Here is an 18,803-nt window from a genome sequence, read left to right on the forward strand (position 1 = left end):
TTTTCCCATATCCAATTTTTTTGTGTGGCTGTTCACATTATCTTTTAAAATGTGTCCTATATCAGACTCGAGTGTGAACGCATCGCGGCCCTGAACTGACCCGCATGCGCAGAGGAACAATAACAAAGACGTCACACGCAGCACGCGGTCATACGGCGGTAAACATGGAGGCAACAGAAGTGAGCGTACATGGGTATATTTTGAAGTTGTTGTGTGGTGGAAGCCGACGAAACTGTGAGCAAGTGTTAATGAAGAGGAAAAGGAGGAAAAAGAAAGCCGCATTTTTAATAATGGCTTTTTGTGGAGCGATGGCTGCCTCGTCTGTAGAGAGGTGTGTGTGGATGCGGACTCGGAGTCAGGAGTGGTGGGATAATGATGTGATGAACATCTTTACAGAGACAGATTTCATCCAGAATTTCAGGATGTCGAGGGCTACCTTCCAATACATCTGTCAGCGCCTCTCCACAAGACTCTCAAGACAAGACTCAAGTTCAGGCGACCCATCTCCCTGAGAAAGCATGTAGAAAGCGTGCCAAGTCGGATTAATTCTGACCTGGCTGTTCACACTGAGGTCGCATTGCAAAACATCAGACCTGTATCAGATTTAGAACCACATATGGAAGCGACCTGAATCTGATTTGAAAAGATCAGATTCCATGTGACTTGTGCTGTTCACACTGTCATAAACAAATCAGATCTGAGTCACATATGAGCAAAAAATCGGATTTGGGTCACTTGGGAACTGCAGTGTAGTCAAAGGCAGGGGTCGCCACACCATGGATATGTTGGGATGTTCAAAAATCAACATGGATTTGTGCATACCGCCATGCACATTTTTTATTTTTAAAGTTATTGCTTCAACCTACTTCCAAAGTAAACTGATACATTTTCTCTGTTTATGTCATGTGAAGATGTGAACGGTTGTGAGGAACAGATGTCCATCATGTGAAATGAGACGAACTCTCATTCTCACTGAGACGAAAACAATTGCGCTTTTGCACTGGAACCACCTCAGCTCGGTTCTACCCGTTTTGCGCTTTCGCACTAGGGCTGAGACGGGTAGAGCCGTTCCAAGTCGATACTTTTTTCTGTAACCATTTCAGCCAGGTTCTTTGCGGGCTGAGCAGGGACTATTTCTGACGTCACCACCCTCCGCGCCAGTGATTGGTCGGGGGGCGGGGACGTCATCACCCTCCACGCCTCTGATTGGTCGGGGGGCGGGGCCGTCAGACGTTTGAATCAGGAAGCGGGAGTCAGCGCGAGAGCGACCCGCGGCTCGCAGCGATTTTATTATAAAGCGCAAAACTCTGTTTGGTGATCCAACTCTGAGGTGCAGATGTTCATAAACCTGGTGGCTGTCGAGAAAAAATTAAAAAAGCGATGTAGACGGGCTGTTTTACTCTCAGCCGCTCCCGGCTCCAGCTGATTTGTCATCTGCGCCGACACAAACAAAGGTGCTGCGCAATCGAGTACGTCACAGCAGCTTCACCCCAACCCCCCCACTTCTCCCCTGGCAGTGCAAAAACACACGTGTGGAGCCATGTAAAGCCGCGCCGAGCCGAGTCGGGCCAAGTAACTCCTAGTGCAAAAGCGGCAAATGTTGATGATCATATTAATTAAGAACAAGTCACATAAGTTTGTTTGTTCATGTACATGAGGTTTCTTCAGAACAGTCAAGGGTCTGTTATGGTGTACCGCAGGGTTCAGTGCTAGGGCCAATCTTGTTCAGTTTATACATGCAGCCATTGGGAAGTATAATCCAGAATCACGGCATACACTTTCATTGTTATGCTGATGATACGCAGCTCTATTTGTCTATGAAGCCGGATGAGACAGAACCGTTGGTTAAACTTCAGGCATGTCTTAGGGACATCAAGGACTGGATGTCCAGAAATTTCTTGCTTATAAATTCAGATAAAACATAGGTTATCATTCTTGGTCCAGAGCATCTTAGGAAGGGATTAGATGGTGTTGCGATGGCTTCCAGTGCAACTGTGAGAAATATTGGTGTTGTTTTTGATCAGGATTTGTCGTTTAAACCATATGTTTTTTTTTTGTTTTTGTTTTCTTTCTCTTCCCATTTTATCACCCAGTGCTCCTACCTAAGTCAGTCCTGGGCATTGCCATCCTCTACCAACCCCGGGAATTCCTGCACTGAGCTCAGGTCTCCTCCTTAACCTGAGGATTGAGCAGGCCGCATCTTTTCACCAGGCAGGGTGGGGTTTCTCCGGCCGGACGTAGCGCGTGGAAGTATCATGTTATTCCGGCCGGATCCTCCCCACTCCATCTGGCGCCCCGGTTGGCCAGAGGGGGCATGTATAGCCCAGCACTGTTGGGCTTATGGTTTAAACCATATGTTAATCAGGTTTGTAAAATAGCATTTTTCCATCTCCGTAATATTGCAAAGATTAGGAAAATCCTCTCGCAGAGTGATGCAGAAAAACTAGTTCATGCGTTTGTATCTTCTAGACTAGATTACTGTAATGTGTTATTAGCAGGATGTCCAAGTAATTTGCTGAATAGGCTCCAGCTGATCCAGAATGCAGCAGCGCGAGTGCTGACAGGAATCAGCAGGAGAGACCACGTCTCTCCAGTGTTAGCGTCGCTCCATTGGCTACCCGTAAAATTCAGAATCCAATTTAAAATTGTATTACTTGCATATAAAGCCCAAAACGGCTTAGCTCTGCATTATTTGCAAGACCTGATAGTGCCTTATGTTCCTGGCAGAGCTCTCTGTTCTCAGAGTGGAGGTTTACTCGTAGTTCCAGAGTATCCAAATGTAGATTTGGAGGGCGGGCATTCTGCTATCAGGCACCATTACTATGGAACCAACTTCCAATCTGGGTTAAGGAGGCTGACACCACCTCTACCTTTAAAACCAAACTGAAAACCTTTCTGTTTAGTAAAGCCTTTAGTTAGTGTTTAGTAAACCTCTAGCTGGTGTTGGTAAATGTCTAGGTAGTGTAAACTCTAGTGTGTTAGTTAGTAGTTCAATTCAATTCAATTCAATTTTATTTATATAGCGTCTAATACAACAGAGTTGTCTCTAGACGCTTTACAGAGACCCATACCCAGAACATGACCCCCGAGCAGTTATTACATAAACAATGGCAGGTAAAAACTCCCCTAGTGGGAGAAAAACCTTAAGCCAAACAGTGGCAAGGAAAAACTCCCCTTTAGGAGGGAAGAAACCTTGAGCAGGACCAGGCTCATAAGGGGGGACCCTCCTGCCGAGGGCCAGACTGGTGGGTCAGGGACGGCAACAGCACAGCAGGCAGGTGGAAGCAGCAACGGGATGACCAGGGGTGGGGACCGCAGGCCAGCACGCAGCTCCCGAAGCTCCGGCCCAATCAGCAAGTCCCATGTTGGGGTGCAGGGTCAGGGAAAGACTTGTGCTCCGTAATGCAAGCTACAAGCCACCCACGACCACCTGCAGGACAAAAGAGAGAAAAGGGAGGAGAAGGGGGGGCCAGCAACGGGATGACCAGGGGTGGGGACCGCAGGCCAGCACGCAGCTCCCGAAGCTCCGGCCCAATCAGCAAGTCCCAGGTTGGGGTGCAGGGTCGGGGAAAGACTTGTGCTCCGTAATGCAAGCTACAAGCCACCCACAACCACCTGCAGGACAAAAGAGAGAAAAGGGAGGAGAAGGGGGGGCCAGCAACGGGATGACCAGGGGTGGGGACCGCAGGCCAGCATGCAGCTCCCGAAGCTCCGGCCCAATCAGCAAGTCCCAGTTTGGGGTGCAGGGTCAGGGAAAGACTTGTGCTCCGTAATGCAAGCTACAAGCCACCCACGACCACCTGCAGGTTCCGGTGTCCGGCAAAGGATACTGCAACATGGACAAAAGAGAGAAAAGGGAGGAGAAGGGGGGGCCAGCACAAGAAACTACAGGAGCGACTCTGACACACTAAAGTTTACACTACCTAGAGATTTACCAACACCAGCTAGAGGTTTACTAAACACTAACTATAGGCTTTACTAAACAGAAATGTTTTAAGTTTAGTTTTAAAGGTGAAGGTGGTGTCAGCCTCCTTAACCCAGATTGGAAGTTGGTTCCATAGTAGTGGTGCCTGATAGCAGAACGCCCGCCCTCCAAATCTACATTTAGATACTCTAGGAACTACGAGTAAACCTGCACTCTGAGAACGGAGAGCTCTGACAGGAACATAAGGCACTATCAGGTCTTGCAAATAATGCGGAGCTAAGCCGTTTTGGGCTTTATACGCAAGTAATAGAATTTTAAACTGGATTCTGAATTTTACGGGTAACCAATGGAGCGACGCTAACACTGGAGAGACGTGGTCTCTCCTGCTAATTCCTGTCAGTACTCGTGCTGCTGCATTTTGGATCAGCTGGAGCCTATTCATCAAATTACTTGGACATCCTGCTAACAACACATTACAGTAATCTAGTCTAGAAGATACAAACGCATGAACTAGTTTTTCTGCATCACTCTGCGAGAGGATTTTCCTAATCTTTGCAATATTACGGAGATGGAAAAAGGCTATTTTACAAACCTGATTGACATATGGTTTAAACGACAAATCCTGATCGAAAATAACACCAAGGTTTCTCACAGTTGCACTGGAAGCCATCGCAACACCATCTAATCCCTTCCTTAGATGCTCTGGACCAAGAATGATAACCTCTGTTTTATCTGAATTTAGAAGCAGGAAATTTCTGGACATCCAGTCCTTGATGTCCCTAAGACATGCCTGAAGTTTAACTAACGGTTCTGTTTCATCCGGCTTCATAGACAAGTAGAGCTGCGTATCATCAACATAACAATGAAAGTGTATGCCGTGATTCTGGATTATACTTCCCAACGGCTGCATGTATAAACTGAACAAGATTGGCCCTAGCACTGAACCCTGCGGAACACCATAACAGACCCTTGACTGTTCTGAAGAAACCTCATGTACATGAACAAACTGGAACCTGTCAGATAGGTATGATTTAAACCAACATAGAGCTGTCCCTTTAATCCCAACAACATGCTCTAACCTGTGCAGTAAAATGCCATGATCTATAGTGTCAAAAGCAGCACTGAGGTCCAGTAGAACCAGTATGGACACTAATCCCTTATCTGAGGCCATAAGGAGGTCATTCGTGACTCGAACCAGTGCTGTCTCTGTGCTATGATGCATTCTGAACCCTGACTGAAAGACTTCAAACAGATCATTTCTATACAAATAGTCACATAACTGGCTTGAAACTGCCTTTTCCAGAATTTTAGACACAAATGGAAGGTTGGAAATTGGTCTATAATTAGCTAAGGTGTCTGGGTCAAGAGAAGGTTTTTTAAGTAAAGGTTTAATTACTGCCACTTTGAAAACCTGTGGTACATATCCTAAACTTAGGGATAGGTTAATTTGGTCCAGTATTGTCGTACCAATAAGAGAAAAAATATGCTTGAATAGTCGAGTCGGGATGGGGTCTGACATACATGTGGTAGACTTAGCTCTATTAACGAGTGAAGTCAGCTCAGGGAGGTCTATAGGATCAAAACAGTCTAGAGGCAAGTCAGAGCGTAGGGAAGTCGCTAAAGCTGAAGAAACGCCCACAACCGGCTGGTTGATTTCTTCTCTAATTCTCGCGATTTTACTGTTGAAGAAGCTCATAAAGTCCTCACTACTGAGAGCTGCAGGAATGCACGGCTCAACAGAGTTGTGACTCTTTGTCAGCCTGGCTACAGTGCTGAACAGAAAACGTGGGTTACTTTTGTTATCCTCTATCAACGTTGAATAATAAGCTGTTCTGGCTTTGCGAATGGCTTTTTTATATACTATTAGAATATCTTTCCATTCACGATAAGAGTCTACAGACCTACAAGAGTACCACTTCCTTTCCATTTTACGCACGTTTTGTTTCAACATGCGGATATCTGAATTATACCAGGGAGTTAAGCTCCTGTGGCTAGAAACCCTCCTTTTCAAAGGAGCAACTTCATCTAAAGCTGAATGCAACAAATCAGCAGTGTTACTAGCAAGGAAATCAACATCTGCAGAGGTAGAACCCAGGTCACTGGCCTCGATTACATCACTATTTCGCACTGTCGTAAGATAAGCAATGGCCTCCCTAAATTTAACAATAACTTCATCAGACAAACATCTGCTAAAATAATACCTCCTATTTTGCACTTCAACATCAACAAAATTAAATTCAAACGTTATTAAGTAATGGTCGGATAAAAGGGAGTTTACAGGTGACACCAACAGACCATCAGTTTCAACACCGTAGGTGAGAACGAGATCGAGAGTATGATTAAAACAGTGCGTCGGTTTATCCACTTTTTGTGAGATACCCATTGATTCTAGAAGAGAATCGAAGGCTAATTTAAGATTATCGCTTTCAACATCCATATGAATGTTAAAATCACCCACTATGATGAATTTATCTGTGCTGATCAATAATCCAGAAAGGAAATCTGAAAATTCAGACAAAAACTCTAGATACGCACCAGCAGGGGGCCGGTACACTACCACTAACACAACTGGCTTCTCTGATTTCCAGCTCGGAAATTTCAGACCAAGCATGAGGCTTTCAAATGTATTATAGTTGCACTTAGGTTCAATTTTTGTTTGGAGACCGGAGTTATAAATTGCTGCGACTCCTCCGCCTCGGCCCGTGCTTCTAGGAATGTGATGATTAAAGTAGCCGGGCGGAGTTGATTCATTCAAACTAACATACTCTTCCTCCTGTAACCATGTTTCTGTTAAGCAGAAAATATCACTCCTGCTCTCTGTAATTATATAATTTACTAACAGAGACTTGGAGCTTAATGATCGTATATTTAGTAGTCCGCATCTAATTTTTCGGTCTGTAATTGGTACCAAATGTACATTGGTTTTAATTTTTACAAGGTTATCTTGGTTAACGCCTCTATAACGCTGCACCTGGTGAACTTTTGGAGGGCGGGGAACTGCAACCACTTCTATTTTGCTAGGCACCTGGCCAGAGTCGCCAATATCATGTAATCCTACAGTTTTAGAGTCGCTAATTACATAATGCAATCCTATAGTTTTGTTGGCAGGCGTTGGTCCTCGAGAAGCAGCAGAGAAGTGTGTTAAACTACAGCTCTGCATCCTGGCCTGGACCCTGCATTGTCAGGGGGAGTGTCTAATAACATTGGCCAGATTTCTAGACATAAGAGCTGCACCATCCCGGGTGGGATGAATGCCGTCCCTTCTAATCAGACCAGGCTTTCCCCAGAATGTCTCCCAGTTGTCAATAAAGTCCACGTCGTTTTCTGAACACCACTGAGACAACCAGCGGCGGAGCGAGAGCATGCGACTAAACATGTCATCGCTGGTCAGATTGGGGAGGGGGCCAGAAAAACCTACAGAGTCCGACATGGTCTTGGCGTAGTTACACACCGAGACAATATTCATTCTGGTTACTTCCGACTGGCGAAGACGGGAGTCGTTATCTCCGACATTGATGATAACTTTACCATATTTACGATTACCCTTTGCCAGTAGCTTCAAATTTGCTTCTATGTCGCCCGCTCTGGCCCCCGGGATGCACCTAACTAAGGTCTCTGGAGTCGGCCTCACATGTCTCACAATAGAGTCTCCAATCGTAGTCATAGTTGCAGCTATAGAACAAGACTATAATAGTTAGTCTCAAATATAGCTTCGTGGTAGATATGCTGCTATAGGCCTATGCTGCAGGGGGGCACCGACATGAGCCACTGGGTGGTGCCTCTCACCCTTCTTCTCCTCTCCTGTTCCCTTCCTCTCTTCTCCATTTCCATTTTTATTTATTATCTCATAGCTATCATTTTTTTCCATCGCTCCTGTAGTTCCTTCTGCTGGCGCTTTTTTTTTGTTTTTTTCCTTTTTTCTCTTTTGTGCATGTTTGCAGGCTGGAGCTTCGGGAGCTGGGAGCTGGAATCAAGAAAACACTTATTGCTTGAAAAATTAAAAGGACAAGGTGGTTATCAATTATGATGATCCAACTTTATGTAATAACTGCTCGGGGGTCATGTTCTGGGTATGGGTCTCTGGAAAGCGTCTAGAGACAACTCTGTTGTATTAGACGCTATATAAATAAAATTGAATTGAATTGAATTGAACTAACTTGTAGAGCCGCTGCTCCTTCACATCGAGAGGAGTCAGCTAAAGTGGCTTGGGCATCTGTATCGGATGCCTCTCTTTGGAAGTGTTCAAAGCATGTCGCACTGGTAGAAGACCCAGGACACGCTGGAGAGACTGTATCCATCAGCTGGCCTGGCAATGCCTTGAAATCCCTCCAGAAGAACTGGAAGAAGTGTCTGGGATGGGGGAAGTCAGGGCATCTCTGCTTAGACTGCTGCCCCCGTGACCCGGTGCCAGATCAAGCGGAGGAAAATGGATGGATGGATGGAAATGTCATCTCTGTTTACACAATGTTTACACTTTTTACACCTGTCGATGGACTGGCACATATATGTGGTCCTCTTTTACAACTGCCATGGACATACATGTCCTACCTGAGCGAAGAAATATAAAGTGTTTTGGCAGTGAAAAGCTCCAATGAGTTCAACATAGCTTAAGTGATGTCCATCTTTTAATAACTAAACCATTGAATGAGGAGGATTGATGAAAAAAGGAGGTGTTGCTTGGTCTTGTTAATGGGACACACACATACGCTGAAAAATTGCATAAAATGGAAGAATGAATTATAATTTGTGGGGCTGTTTTAATAGTATTCAAACCTTTGCTACATGGAGTACAATTCCCTAGTTCTCATTCTAACAAGGATTTCTACTTCTACTTTTAGTTTGGAGCGCTTTTTAGCCGTTCAACATTTGGTTGAAGTGGAACAAGCAGATCCAACGTTGAAGAAATGCTTTCTTAGTGTAGTTAGTGCTGATCGAGCTAAAAAGCAACAACAAGCTTATGGGTTGGAGAAAGACGTGCTTATGCATAAGTGGACAATCGTGGGTTCAGAGGATTTAGAGTGGACAGGGGTAAAACAAATTGTAATCCCATCCGTGCACTGACAAAAAGTCTTGTCCTTACCCCATGAGAGAGTCAGTGGTCTGGACATTTGGGCATTCCAAAGACGTATCAGTTGCAGTTAAAACATTTTTTCAGGCCTGAAGAGATCCGTTTATCAATTGTACCGCAGCTGTCATGTGTGTCAGATTGTAGGTAAACCTAATCAAGTTATACGTCCTGCTCTATTGTCTCTTATTCCAGGAACTTCACAAAAATGTTGATCATGTAATGTTGACTGTGTTGGACCATTGCCTAAAACGAAAAGTGGATTTTGCTGGTTAAAAGTGTGTTGTGACCCGCCTTTCTGAAGCTATTCCGTTACGTAAGATTATTGCTAAATCTGTGGTCAAAGCTTTGATTCTTTTCCATGTTTGGGTTACCTAAAGTTATAGAGACTGATCAAGGTTCCAATGTTCGGTCTACCCTCTTTTGGTAAGTGTTTTGTAAGCTCAACATCAAACATTTTGTGTTGAGTGCATATTATCCAGAGTCTCAAAGAGCTCTGAGACTGTGTACCTTCAGCTGCTGAACTGCACCATCATAATGACCTGCCTTCTCCAATTGAGAATACAGCATCATGTCAGCACCAAGTGTGGGAATTCATCTTGTAAAGAAATGAGACAGAAGTGTTTTATCTTGGCAATCTGTGATATTACCTGCATCCGAGAGGTCGTGTAGGGAGCTGCTGAAGGGGCTTCTCTTCAGACCTGCACCAGTTGCATAGCTGTCATCAAGGCTTGCTTGGCTCAGGTTGCCATTTCCAGTTTCCTTCTTTAATCCCAAAGTCTGGGAAAAACTGGGCCTCAACACACCCTTCTGTTTTTCTGGATCAGCTACACGGTGAATGTATATTGAACATTAATGGTAATCTGTACTTCTTGCTTTTGTAACTAAAGAACACTCAATATGTGACTGGATCTGAGATCCACTTGTTTAACAAGAATATATGAAAACTTATGCTCACATTCTATCCGATACTTCTCCATTTCTTGAACTTCTGCAATAGATTCTCGCAAATCGTCAGTAAACCTTTTGCGATCCTGAGAGTTGGGAGCGTTGAAATTAATGAGGACTTTGACGCCTGCTCTAGGAATGGCTGATGTCAAACAAACTCCATTGGGATAATCTGAAGAGTGAAAAAAGACCCAACAAAAAACAAGACTTTAAACCTTTACGTAACAGTGTGAGGCTGAGTTGTGTGTTAGAGTCAGTAGTCATAGTTGCAGCTATAGAACAAAACTATAATAGTTAGTCTCAAATATAGCTTTGCGGTAGATATGCTGCTATAGGCCTATGCTGCAGGGGGGCACCGACATGATCCGCTGGGCGGTGCCTCTCACCCTTCTTCTCCTCTCCTTTTCCCTTCCTCTCTTCTCCATTACCATTTTTATTTATTATAAATATCTCATAGCTATAATTTTTGTCCATCGTTCCTGTAGTTTCTTGTGCCGGCCCCCCTTTTTTTTCTCTTTTGTGCATGTTTGCAGGCCGGAGCCTCGGGAGCTGCGTTCTGGCCTGTGTTCCCGGTCCCCCCCCCCCATCCCCGGTCATCCCGCTGCTGCTTCCACATGACTGTTGTGTGCTGCTGACGCCCCCCCCCCCCTCTCTGGTCATCCCGCTGCTGCTTCCATCTGCCTGCTGTGTGCTGCTGACGTCCCTGACTCCCCCAGTCTGGCCTTCGGCAGGAGGGTCCCCCCTTATGAGCCTGGTCCTGGTCCAGGTTTCTTCCCTCCTAAAGGGGAGTTTTCCTTGCCACTGTTTGGCTTAAGGCTTTTCTCCCACTATGGGAGTTTTTACCTGCCATTGTTTATGTAATAATTGTTCGGGGGTTTATGTTTATGTTCTGGATCTCTGGAAAGCGTCTAGAGACAACATCTGTTGTATTAGACACTATATAAATAAAATTGAATTGAATTGAATTGAGTTTTGTCCATCTTCACAATTGTTACCTGTGTGTGTATAAATGAATAAAATGCTTAACAATATGTACACCTCTGTTAAATTCAGTAAAAATTCAGTATTACTGCTACAATTACTTTTACCATATAGTAGTTATTTTTTGTTAGTTTTCTTATTTTTTGTCAGGCATTTGATGACAAGCATTACATGTATTACATGGATTTGATTAGTCCAAAATCAACTATTTTTTCATTTCTTTTAAAGTTCCCATGAGATCTTATCCATAGAAGTTTCCTGGACAGGAGGAAACTGCCTTAACCCACAAAAAGTACATTAGAAGGTTCAGGAACTTTAGGATGTTTACCTTACTACAATTGGCAAAAACTGACACTGAAAGCAAGTTTGTAAAATTTATATTAAGCCATATATAAACACTTAAAAAAATAAATGTGAAACACAAATATCACTTACTCCGATTCTCAAAGAGCAATACTTGCATGCCAGAAAGTGAGAAGGATTGCCGAAAGCTGTACGTCACAGAGTTCTTTTTCTTCTGAAAAATCTTTGTAACCTATAAAATAAAAAAGCATGACATATGTAGTGTTTTAGACACAGTGTTTTAGGCTGACTTTCACTGTACATGAAGGATAATATCTGTTGTACCACTATCAGGTCGTTAAAAAGGAAGATCTCCCTTTGATGCATGCCCAACTTTTGTGTTTTTTTGGGGTCAGGTACTTCAAAAAGTCTGCAGTAACACACCAGTCTCCTGTGGGATAGTGACAGTACCTGCACACACAATACACCACGAGTCATTCCCCTCACAAAGGCTTTAGGTTAAGTTTCAAATCTCCCAGCAATGCAAATAACTATTACAATAATAAAAATCATTGTAATCATAATCATAATTAATAATACTTACAAAGCCAAGACCTTGGTGTAAAGAGCCAATCTATAAAAGTGAAAGATAAACATAAAAGAGACTTTACAGGTTAAAAGTGAAAGAGTGAAATACTGCACATCAAGACATATGGGCCAGATTTGTCATATAAGGAATGTAGTTATATGATTCCCAAAGAAAACACCTAAGTGTCCATCACAATCCTTTAACTGAAGATTAGAAGTTAGTTTCAGGAACAAATCACATTGTAGAAGGCTAGGTTTATAGAATCTGGGTTTCAAATAGACACCAGCTATATCATAACTGTGAAACTTAACAAGTGCTGCTTTTTTTTTTCTTTTGACACTGACACTGTCAAGGTATATTACAATTTTCAGTATGAAGATCCCCAGACCCTGAAGTATTGATGTGTCACAGTGCAAAAAGTAGTTTTAGATAAAGAATGCTCTTTCACTTGTACAAAATGTTGACCATGACTCTTTGTAGCATCTCAAAGATACACTGGGTACGTTGGTTTTCAAAACTGTAGCTCATTTCTGCTCTTCGGTGGAGGGTAAGATAAATGTGGTCACATAATGTACATGCAATACCCAAAGGGCAAACTCAAACTTACTGGCTTTTTTCCAACAATCAGTTTTTCCACTTTCTGAACCTGGGATACGTGGTCTTCATTAGTTTTGAGCTCTCGGTTGCGAATCCGCTCATATATCCCTACCAGCTTGTCTCGAGAAATGTCCTCCCCATCATCAACTCCTGTCAAATGTTAACAAAGAGAGAGAGCAAGCGTGGGAGAGGGCAAAAGATCAAGGATTAATGTACAGATTTAGGAATGTGAACAAACCTTTAAAATTACTCATCACATACATTTTAGATCACCATTTTCACTGTGAGGGCAAAGGTGTACTAAGTTATCTGAGGACAAGAATTTCTGTTCAATTCAATTCAATTCAATTTTATTTGTATAGCTAAATAATACAACAAATGTTGTCTCTAGATGCTTTCCAGAGACCCAGAACATAAACCCCTGAGCAATTATTACATAAACAATGGCAGGTAAAAACTCCCCTAGTGGGAGAAAAGCTTAAGCCAAACAGTGGCAAGAAAAACTCCCCTTTAGGAGGGAAGAAACCTGGACCAGGACCTGGATCATAAGGGGGGACCCTCCTGCCGAAGGTTACATCCAAAATTGTACTTTGAATATGGATTCTCCAGTAGGCGGAGAAATTAGTCATGCAATACCCACAAATATGTTCAGGTCTAAAAAAGCAAAACACAAAAAAATTTAAGTTTTTCTCAAACAGGAAATACATATTTTCTTGATATGGCCAATGATAAAGGCAAAATGTATGCTAAATACTCAATGTGAGGTGAATGTTAATTGTTGAAGAAATTGCTGTTGGGGAAAGTGAGGGATGACAGAGTACCTCGAAGGTTTTGAACAAAGTCCTCCAATTTCATCTTGCTTTCAGGTTTAACATTGGGGCTGTACATATCGGTGTTGAGGAGGACGATGGCAAAGGCAAGCATAAACACGGTGTCTGGGTTCCTGAACTGTCGCACCACTCCAGGGTTGCAGATGCAGTAGCGTTGGCTGGAAAGAGGAAATCAGAGAACCTTTTTTTTGTTTTTGCTAAGAAAGAATTCATTGATTATCAGACACAACTTAAAATGCTATGTTAGATCATTGTTTGATTGGTCCAAGTGTGCTGTTTCAGCAACAAAATAAACAAATGTTACACTGCATCCTTGTATTTCCACAATTTATGTCCTGCATCTGGACATTTGAATAAAAAAAAAAAAAACATTGCCTACTTTTCTAGTGCTTTATAACACTGTCAAGCCCCTTTTGCTACAGGATAAATATCAAGAATGACAATGGATCCCGGCCTGATAAGACTGGATTGGCAGCTACCTCACAGATAGACCACAGTATGTCAGGTTGAAAGATATTACATTTAACCCTTTAAATGCGGATATACTAGCTGTTTGAGCCTGCGTTCATGTCCGTTCGCACCCGTTCGTGTTCACAATAGGGGATTCACAATAGGGGCTGTGCTTACTGGGGCAGTAAGCACAGCCAGAGTTACAAAAGTAATAAAATATTTGGTAGTAGTATAATAAACCGGCCAGTGGAATAAAGATAAATAAACAAGACAGCAACACAGGATGGAGAGGAGATCACTGCTCTGCTTTTCTTGTGACCTTGGTAAAGAAAACAGCGCGATCAGAGATGGTTTGTCGGGCCGTTCAACCAGAGCCGTCGAGAGACTGGAGAGTTGTTCATCCGGCCGATACAGCAACTGATGATGAGAAACAGCCGAAATATTTGAGCATTTCCTCCGTTTGATTTGACGACTTGTGATATGGGATTGTCCCGCTGATTCAGCTCCAAACCGTACACGGCGAGTCCGAGACCGCAGCAGAGAGCTGGCTGTCATCCAGCGCTACCTGACGGGGACGAGCTGTCGGGCTGCAGCAGCCAGGTGGAGCGTGGACGCGCATGTCGTCAGGAGATTAAATACCGAAATATCTGGAGTAAAGTCGTGTTAGTCGAGCGATGACTGAAGAACCTCTGTTCGGTCACTGCCGGTACTACGCGCTCTCCCCGCGTACTACGCCAGCAACGTTGGGGTTGGTGGTGAACGCGAACGGATGTGAACGGATGTGAATGCAAGCACCAACTGCAAGTATATCCCAGGCTTAAAGGCTAGGCAACATGGTTTCCTGCTAAGCTGGCTCAGCTTGGTCGGGAAGGAAAGGGATGTCATACATTGCGTCCGCTGCTTTCATGTTTTTTTTTATTACCTGAATGCTTCAATCAATCGCTCAACCTTCTGTGCTTCCCCTTGTACTCTGATGTGTGCCTGGAATTTTCTGAGTGCCTCATCCAATTCCATAGCTGAGAAATCCATTTCATCCACCACACAACTAGGAAAGAAAACATGAGCAGAAACATTAGTAATGACAAGAGATTAGTAGTCTTTCAGAACAGTTTTTTGAATAAATCTAAGTTGTCAGCTTGAAAAGACATACATGACACTTGGTAGAGAGCATTGGCGTCGTTAGGCTTATTTTCGGGGGGCTGAATAATTTGGTGGGGTTTTTTTTAAATACATATTTATTTTTTTTACAAAAAAGTGCAGACAAATTCAATACAAAGACTAAGGAATATGAGTTTGAATAAATAATAATATAACGTGCCTGGGGACTTCCGGTGACGGACAAGATGGAGTAGTCACTTTTTCCCATGCTCCCGACCTGCTTACTTTTAAACACTCCTAAGAGTTCTACCACGACAATATAACCAGTCATAACACTTAAGTACAACTGCCAGCACCCTTTCGTGTTGGAAATATGTCTGTAACCAGATCTAAGAAAGAGGAACAAAAGACGGAAGGCCCGACGGCTAGCTCCGTCATGGCAGCGCTAACGGACATGCTGTCAGATCATAAGTCAGCGCTCCAGACGGTGTTCGACACAGCTTTCTCCAGACTGGAATCGAAGCTGGATAATATCCAGACCACCTTGCTGGAACACCAACAACGCTGGAAACATTTGCTACCGCGACCAGCCAGGACATGCAGACCGTGGAGGCTAAGCTAACCGCTGTGGCCGAGGAGAACACCAAGCTAAAAGCTAAGCTCATCGACTTGGAAGGCAGAAGCCGCCGGAATAACATTAGGATAATAGGCCTTCCCGAGGACATTGAGGGTCCCCAGCCTACAACGTTTTTCTCCCAGCTTTTGTTCGAGATCTTTGGGGAACACACCCTGACATCAGCCCCGGAGCTGGACCGGGCTCACCGCTCACTAGCAGCCAAGCCGGGCCCAGGTGGGAAACCTCGGGCCGTCGTGATTTGCTTCCACAGATTCCAGACCCAGGAGCTGGTGGTGCGGGGGGGCTCGAAAGCTACGGGGCAAACTGAAGTATAAAGACACTCCGATCCACATATTTGAGGATTACTGTCCTGAGATATTGGAGCAACGCTCGGGGTACCGCGACGTGATGAAGGAGCTCTACAACCTCGGCCTCAAACCGGCTCTCCACTACCCGGCTAAGCTGTTCATTACGACCGCGGAGGGGAAGAGGAGACACATCCAATCAAGCAGAATCGTTCACATCCCCTGAGGACGCCCGGGATTTTATCGTATCCCGCCGCCGACAGGACTCCGGAGCTACAGAAGTCTGACTTTTGTCACCGGGTATGTGCAGGGCTTTCATGGATGCTGAATAGGGGCCGACTTCAGCTGCGCCGTTGTTAGCAGCAAGCCGTGGCTAAGGCCCGGCTGAACTGAGATGAATAACCCCCTGTTTTTCGGATGAAAGACTGCTACATTTTCGTTAGAGTTTCAGGCTCTGTTTTCTTTAAAGTGGTTACTTTCGTCTGTGCTTACACTGTTTTTCTGTTCTGCCATGGTAACGTTACTTGTCGGGTTCGGACTCAAGCCCGGTTATTTTTACCAATTAGCCTTGCACGGAGCTAGGTTAACGGGTTATTACTACCTCTTGTACTCAGGGTCGGTTAAAACTCAATAACGTTTTGGGCCATAAGCTACTCATATCTTATTTATTGTCTTGTTTACCTCTTCTAATTTAAAGTATCTCTACCAATGTGACTATGCCAGTTTTATTTATTTATTTATTTTTATTTTTTAATTTTTATTATTTATTTATTTATTTTTTAAGCTATTTGTCTATTTTTCTCTGTATGTGTGTGTGTGTGTGTGTGTGTGTGTGTGTGTGTGTGTGTGTGTGTGTGTGTGTGTGTGTGTGTGTGTACATATATGTGTGTGTGTATGTACATATGTGTGTGTATATACATGTGTGTCGGTGTGTGTGTTTGTGTTTGTACATTTATTTACTTATTTTTGTAGTTAATTTATTTATTTATTAGGGCCCGAGCACCTTCAGTGCGAAGGCCCTATTGTATCTGTAGGAATTTTTCTTTCTTTCTTTCTTTCTTTCTTTCTTTCTTCTGACGAAAGGAGGGCCTTTTTGCCCCCCTAAACGTGCCCAAAAAGTCACCAAATTTTGCATGCAAGTCAGGCCTGGCGAAAAATTTGATATTTAATGGTTTACATTAATGGGCGTGCCAAAATGGCTCAACAGCGCCCCCCGGAAAACTTTGTGCCTCAAGCCCCACAATACGGTTTGACGTACATGCACGAAAATCGCTACACACCTGTATCAGTACACAACTTAAAGAAAAGTCTCTTGGCGACATGGCTGAAACCGAACAGGAAGTCGGCCATTTTGAATTAATCGTGTCACTTTGGCGCAATTTATGCCATTCCTTCGGCAGTTAATACGGCCCGAACCGTAACGTGCCCCCAAGTGTGTTATACATCAAAATGTGCGTCTCCATCCTGCGACAACACGCATTACTTTTCTCTTTCAAAAGCGTTACCGTGGCGACGCTAGACGCCAAAAAGCGCGCCCACCCTTCATCTGATTCGTTCAGACAGAAAAAACTTTGCGCCTCAAGCCCCATAATGCGGTTTGACGTACATGAACGAAAATCGGTACACACCTGTATCATGTCGCAACTTAAAGAAAAGTCTCTTGGCGCTATGGCCGAAACCGAACAGGAAGTCGGCCATTTTGAACATTCTGAATTAATCACGTAATTTTGGAGCAATATATGCCATTCCTTCGAGAATTAATACGGCCCGAACCGTAACGTGCACCCAGGTGTGTTATACATCAAAATATGCGTCTCAATCCTGTGACTACGCGCATTACTTTTCTCTTTCAAAAGTGTTACCGTGGCGACGCTAGACGCCAAAAAGCGCGCCCCCCTTTCATCTGATTGGTCCATATTTGATAGTTCCCCAAAAGGCACCAAATTTGGCATGCAAGCCAGGCCTGGCGATAAATTTGATATTTAATGGTTTGCATTAATGGGCGTGGCAAAATGGCTCAACAGCGCCACCTGGAAAACTTTGTGCCTCAAGCCCCACAATACGGTTTGACGTACATGCACGAAAATCGGTACACACCTGTATCATGTCGCAACTTAAAGAAAAGTCTCTTGGCGCCATGGCCGAAATTGAACAGGAAGTCGGCCATTTTGAATTAATTGTGTAATTTTGGCGCAATTAATGCCATTCCTTCGGCAATTAATACGGCCCGAACCGTAACGTGCATCCAGGTGACTTATACCTCAAAATGTGCGTCTCCATCTTGCGACTACGCGCATTACTTTTCTCTTTCAAAAGTGTTACCGTGGCGATGCTAGACGCCAAAAAGCGTGCCCCCTTAATCTGATTGGTCCATATTTGATAGTTCTCCAAAAGTCACCAAATTTTGCATGCAAGCCAGGCCTGGTGATAAATTTGATATTTCATGGTTTGCATTAATGGGCGTGGCAAAATGGCTCAACAGCACCCCCCGGAAAACTTTTCTCTGCCATAACTTTTGAATGGTTTGACATAAAGAGTCATGGGTGGTGTCATGGGACTCGGTATTGAGTCCTTGACCATAATTGGTGAAAATTAGCCCCGCCCCTTCTTTTGATTGGTTGTCCCTATTTCCTGCTATAACTTTTGAATGGTTTGACATGGAGAGTCGTGGGTGGTGTCATCAGACTCTGTATGGAGTCCTTGACCTTCATTGGCCTGAATTAGCCCCGCCCCTTCTTGTGATTGGTTGTCACTTTTTTCTGCTATAACTTTTGAATGGTTTGACATAGGAAGTCGTGGGTGGTGTTATTTCTGATATGCTTATGGGGGGCGGCGGCCGTGAGTGCGAGGGCCCGTTCATCGCTGCTTGCAGCTTTAATTTATTTTTTTTATTTATTTATTTATTTATTTTTAATCTGCTCACTGGAAATTTAACTCACTAAATTTCACTCGCCAGAGGCACGGCGATTCTAATTCGTAAAAACATTCAATTTTAACCTCATAAAACTGTGGCGGACCCTGCAGGCCGTTTTATTATCGTCTCCGGCAAACTACAAGGGGTCCCGGTAATTCTGGCTAATGTCTACGGCCCTAACTGGGATGACAGTTCATTTATAA

The 18,803-nt window shown here is 43.8% G+C and overlaps 1 protein-coding gene across 5 annotated transcripts in view; it reads right to left on the reverse strand.

The window, feature by feature from the left end:
* iqsec1b (IQ motif and Sec7 domain ArfGEF 1b) overlaps positions 1-18,803 on the reverse strand; it is a 106,391-nt gene that overhangs the window by 12,228 nt on the left and 75,360 nt on the right. For all 5 annotated transcript variants that reach the window (XR_009783002.1, XM_061728186.1, XM_061728188.1 and 2 more), the window contains 8 exons: positions 14,590-14,712; positions 13,209-13,375; positions 12,398-12,537; positions 11,806-11,835; positions 11,547-11,672; positions 11,355-11,454; positions 9,949-10,110; positions 9,641-9,817 (listed from right to left, as the gene is read on the reverse strand). Coding sequence is in view for 4 of the 5 variants with exons in the window: in XM_061728186.1 (XP_061584170.1) it covers positions 9,641-9,817; positions 9,949-10,110; positions 11,355-11,454; positions 11,547-11,672; positions 11,806-11,835; positions 12,398-12,537; positions 13,209-13,375; positions 14,590-14,712 (1,025 nt within the window). In the remaining variant the exon portion in view is untranslated. The remainder of the gene's footprint in view (positions 1-9,640; positions 9,818-9,948; positions 10,111-11,354; positions 11,455-11,546; positions 11,673-11,805; positions 11,836-12,397; positions 12,538-13,208; positions 13,376-14,589; positions 14,713-18,803) is intronic.

Source organism: Cololabis saira, chromosome 8 (assembly GCF_033807715.1).
Source record: "Cololabis saira isolate AMF1-May2022 chromosome 8, fColSai1.1, whole genome shotgun sequence".
Taxonomy (NCBI): domain Eukaryota; kingdom Metazoa; phylum Chordata; class Actinopteri; order Beloniformes; family Belonidae; genus Cololabis; species Cololabis saira.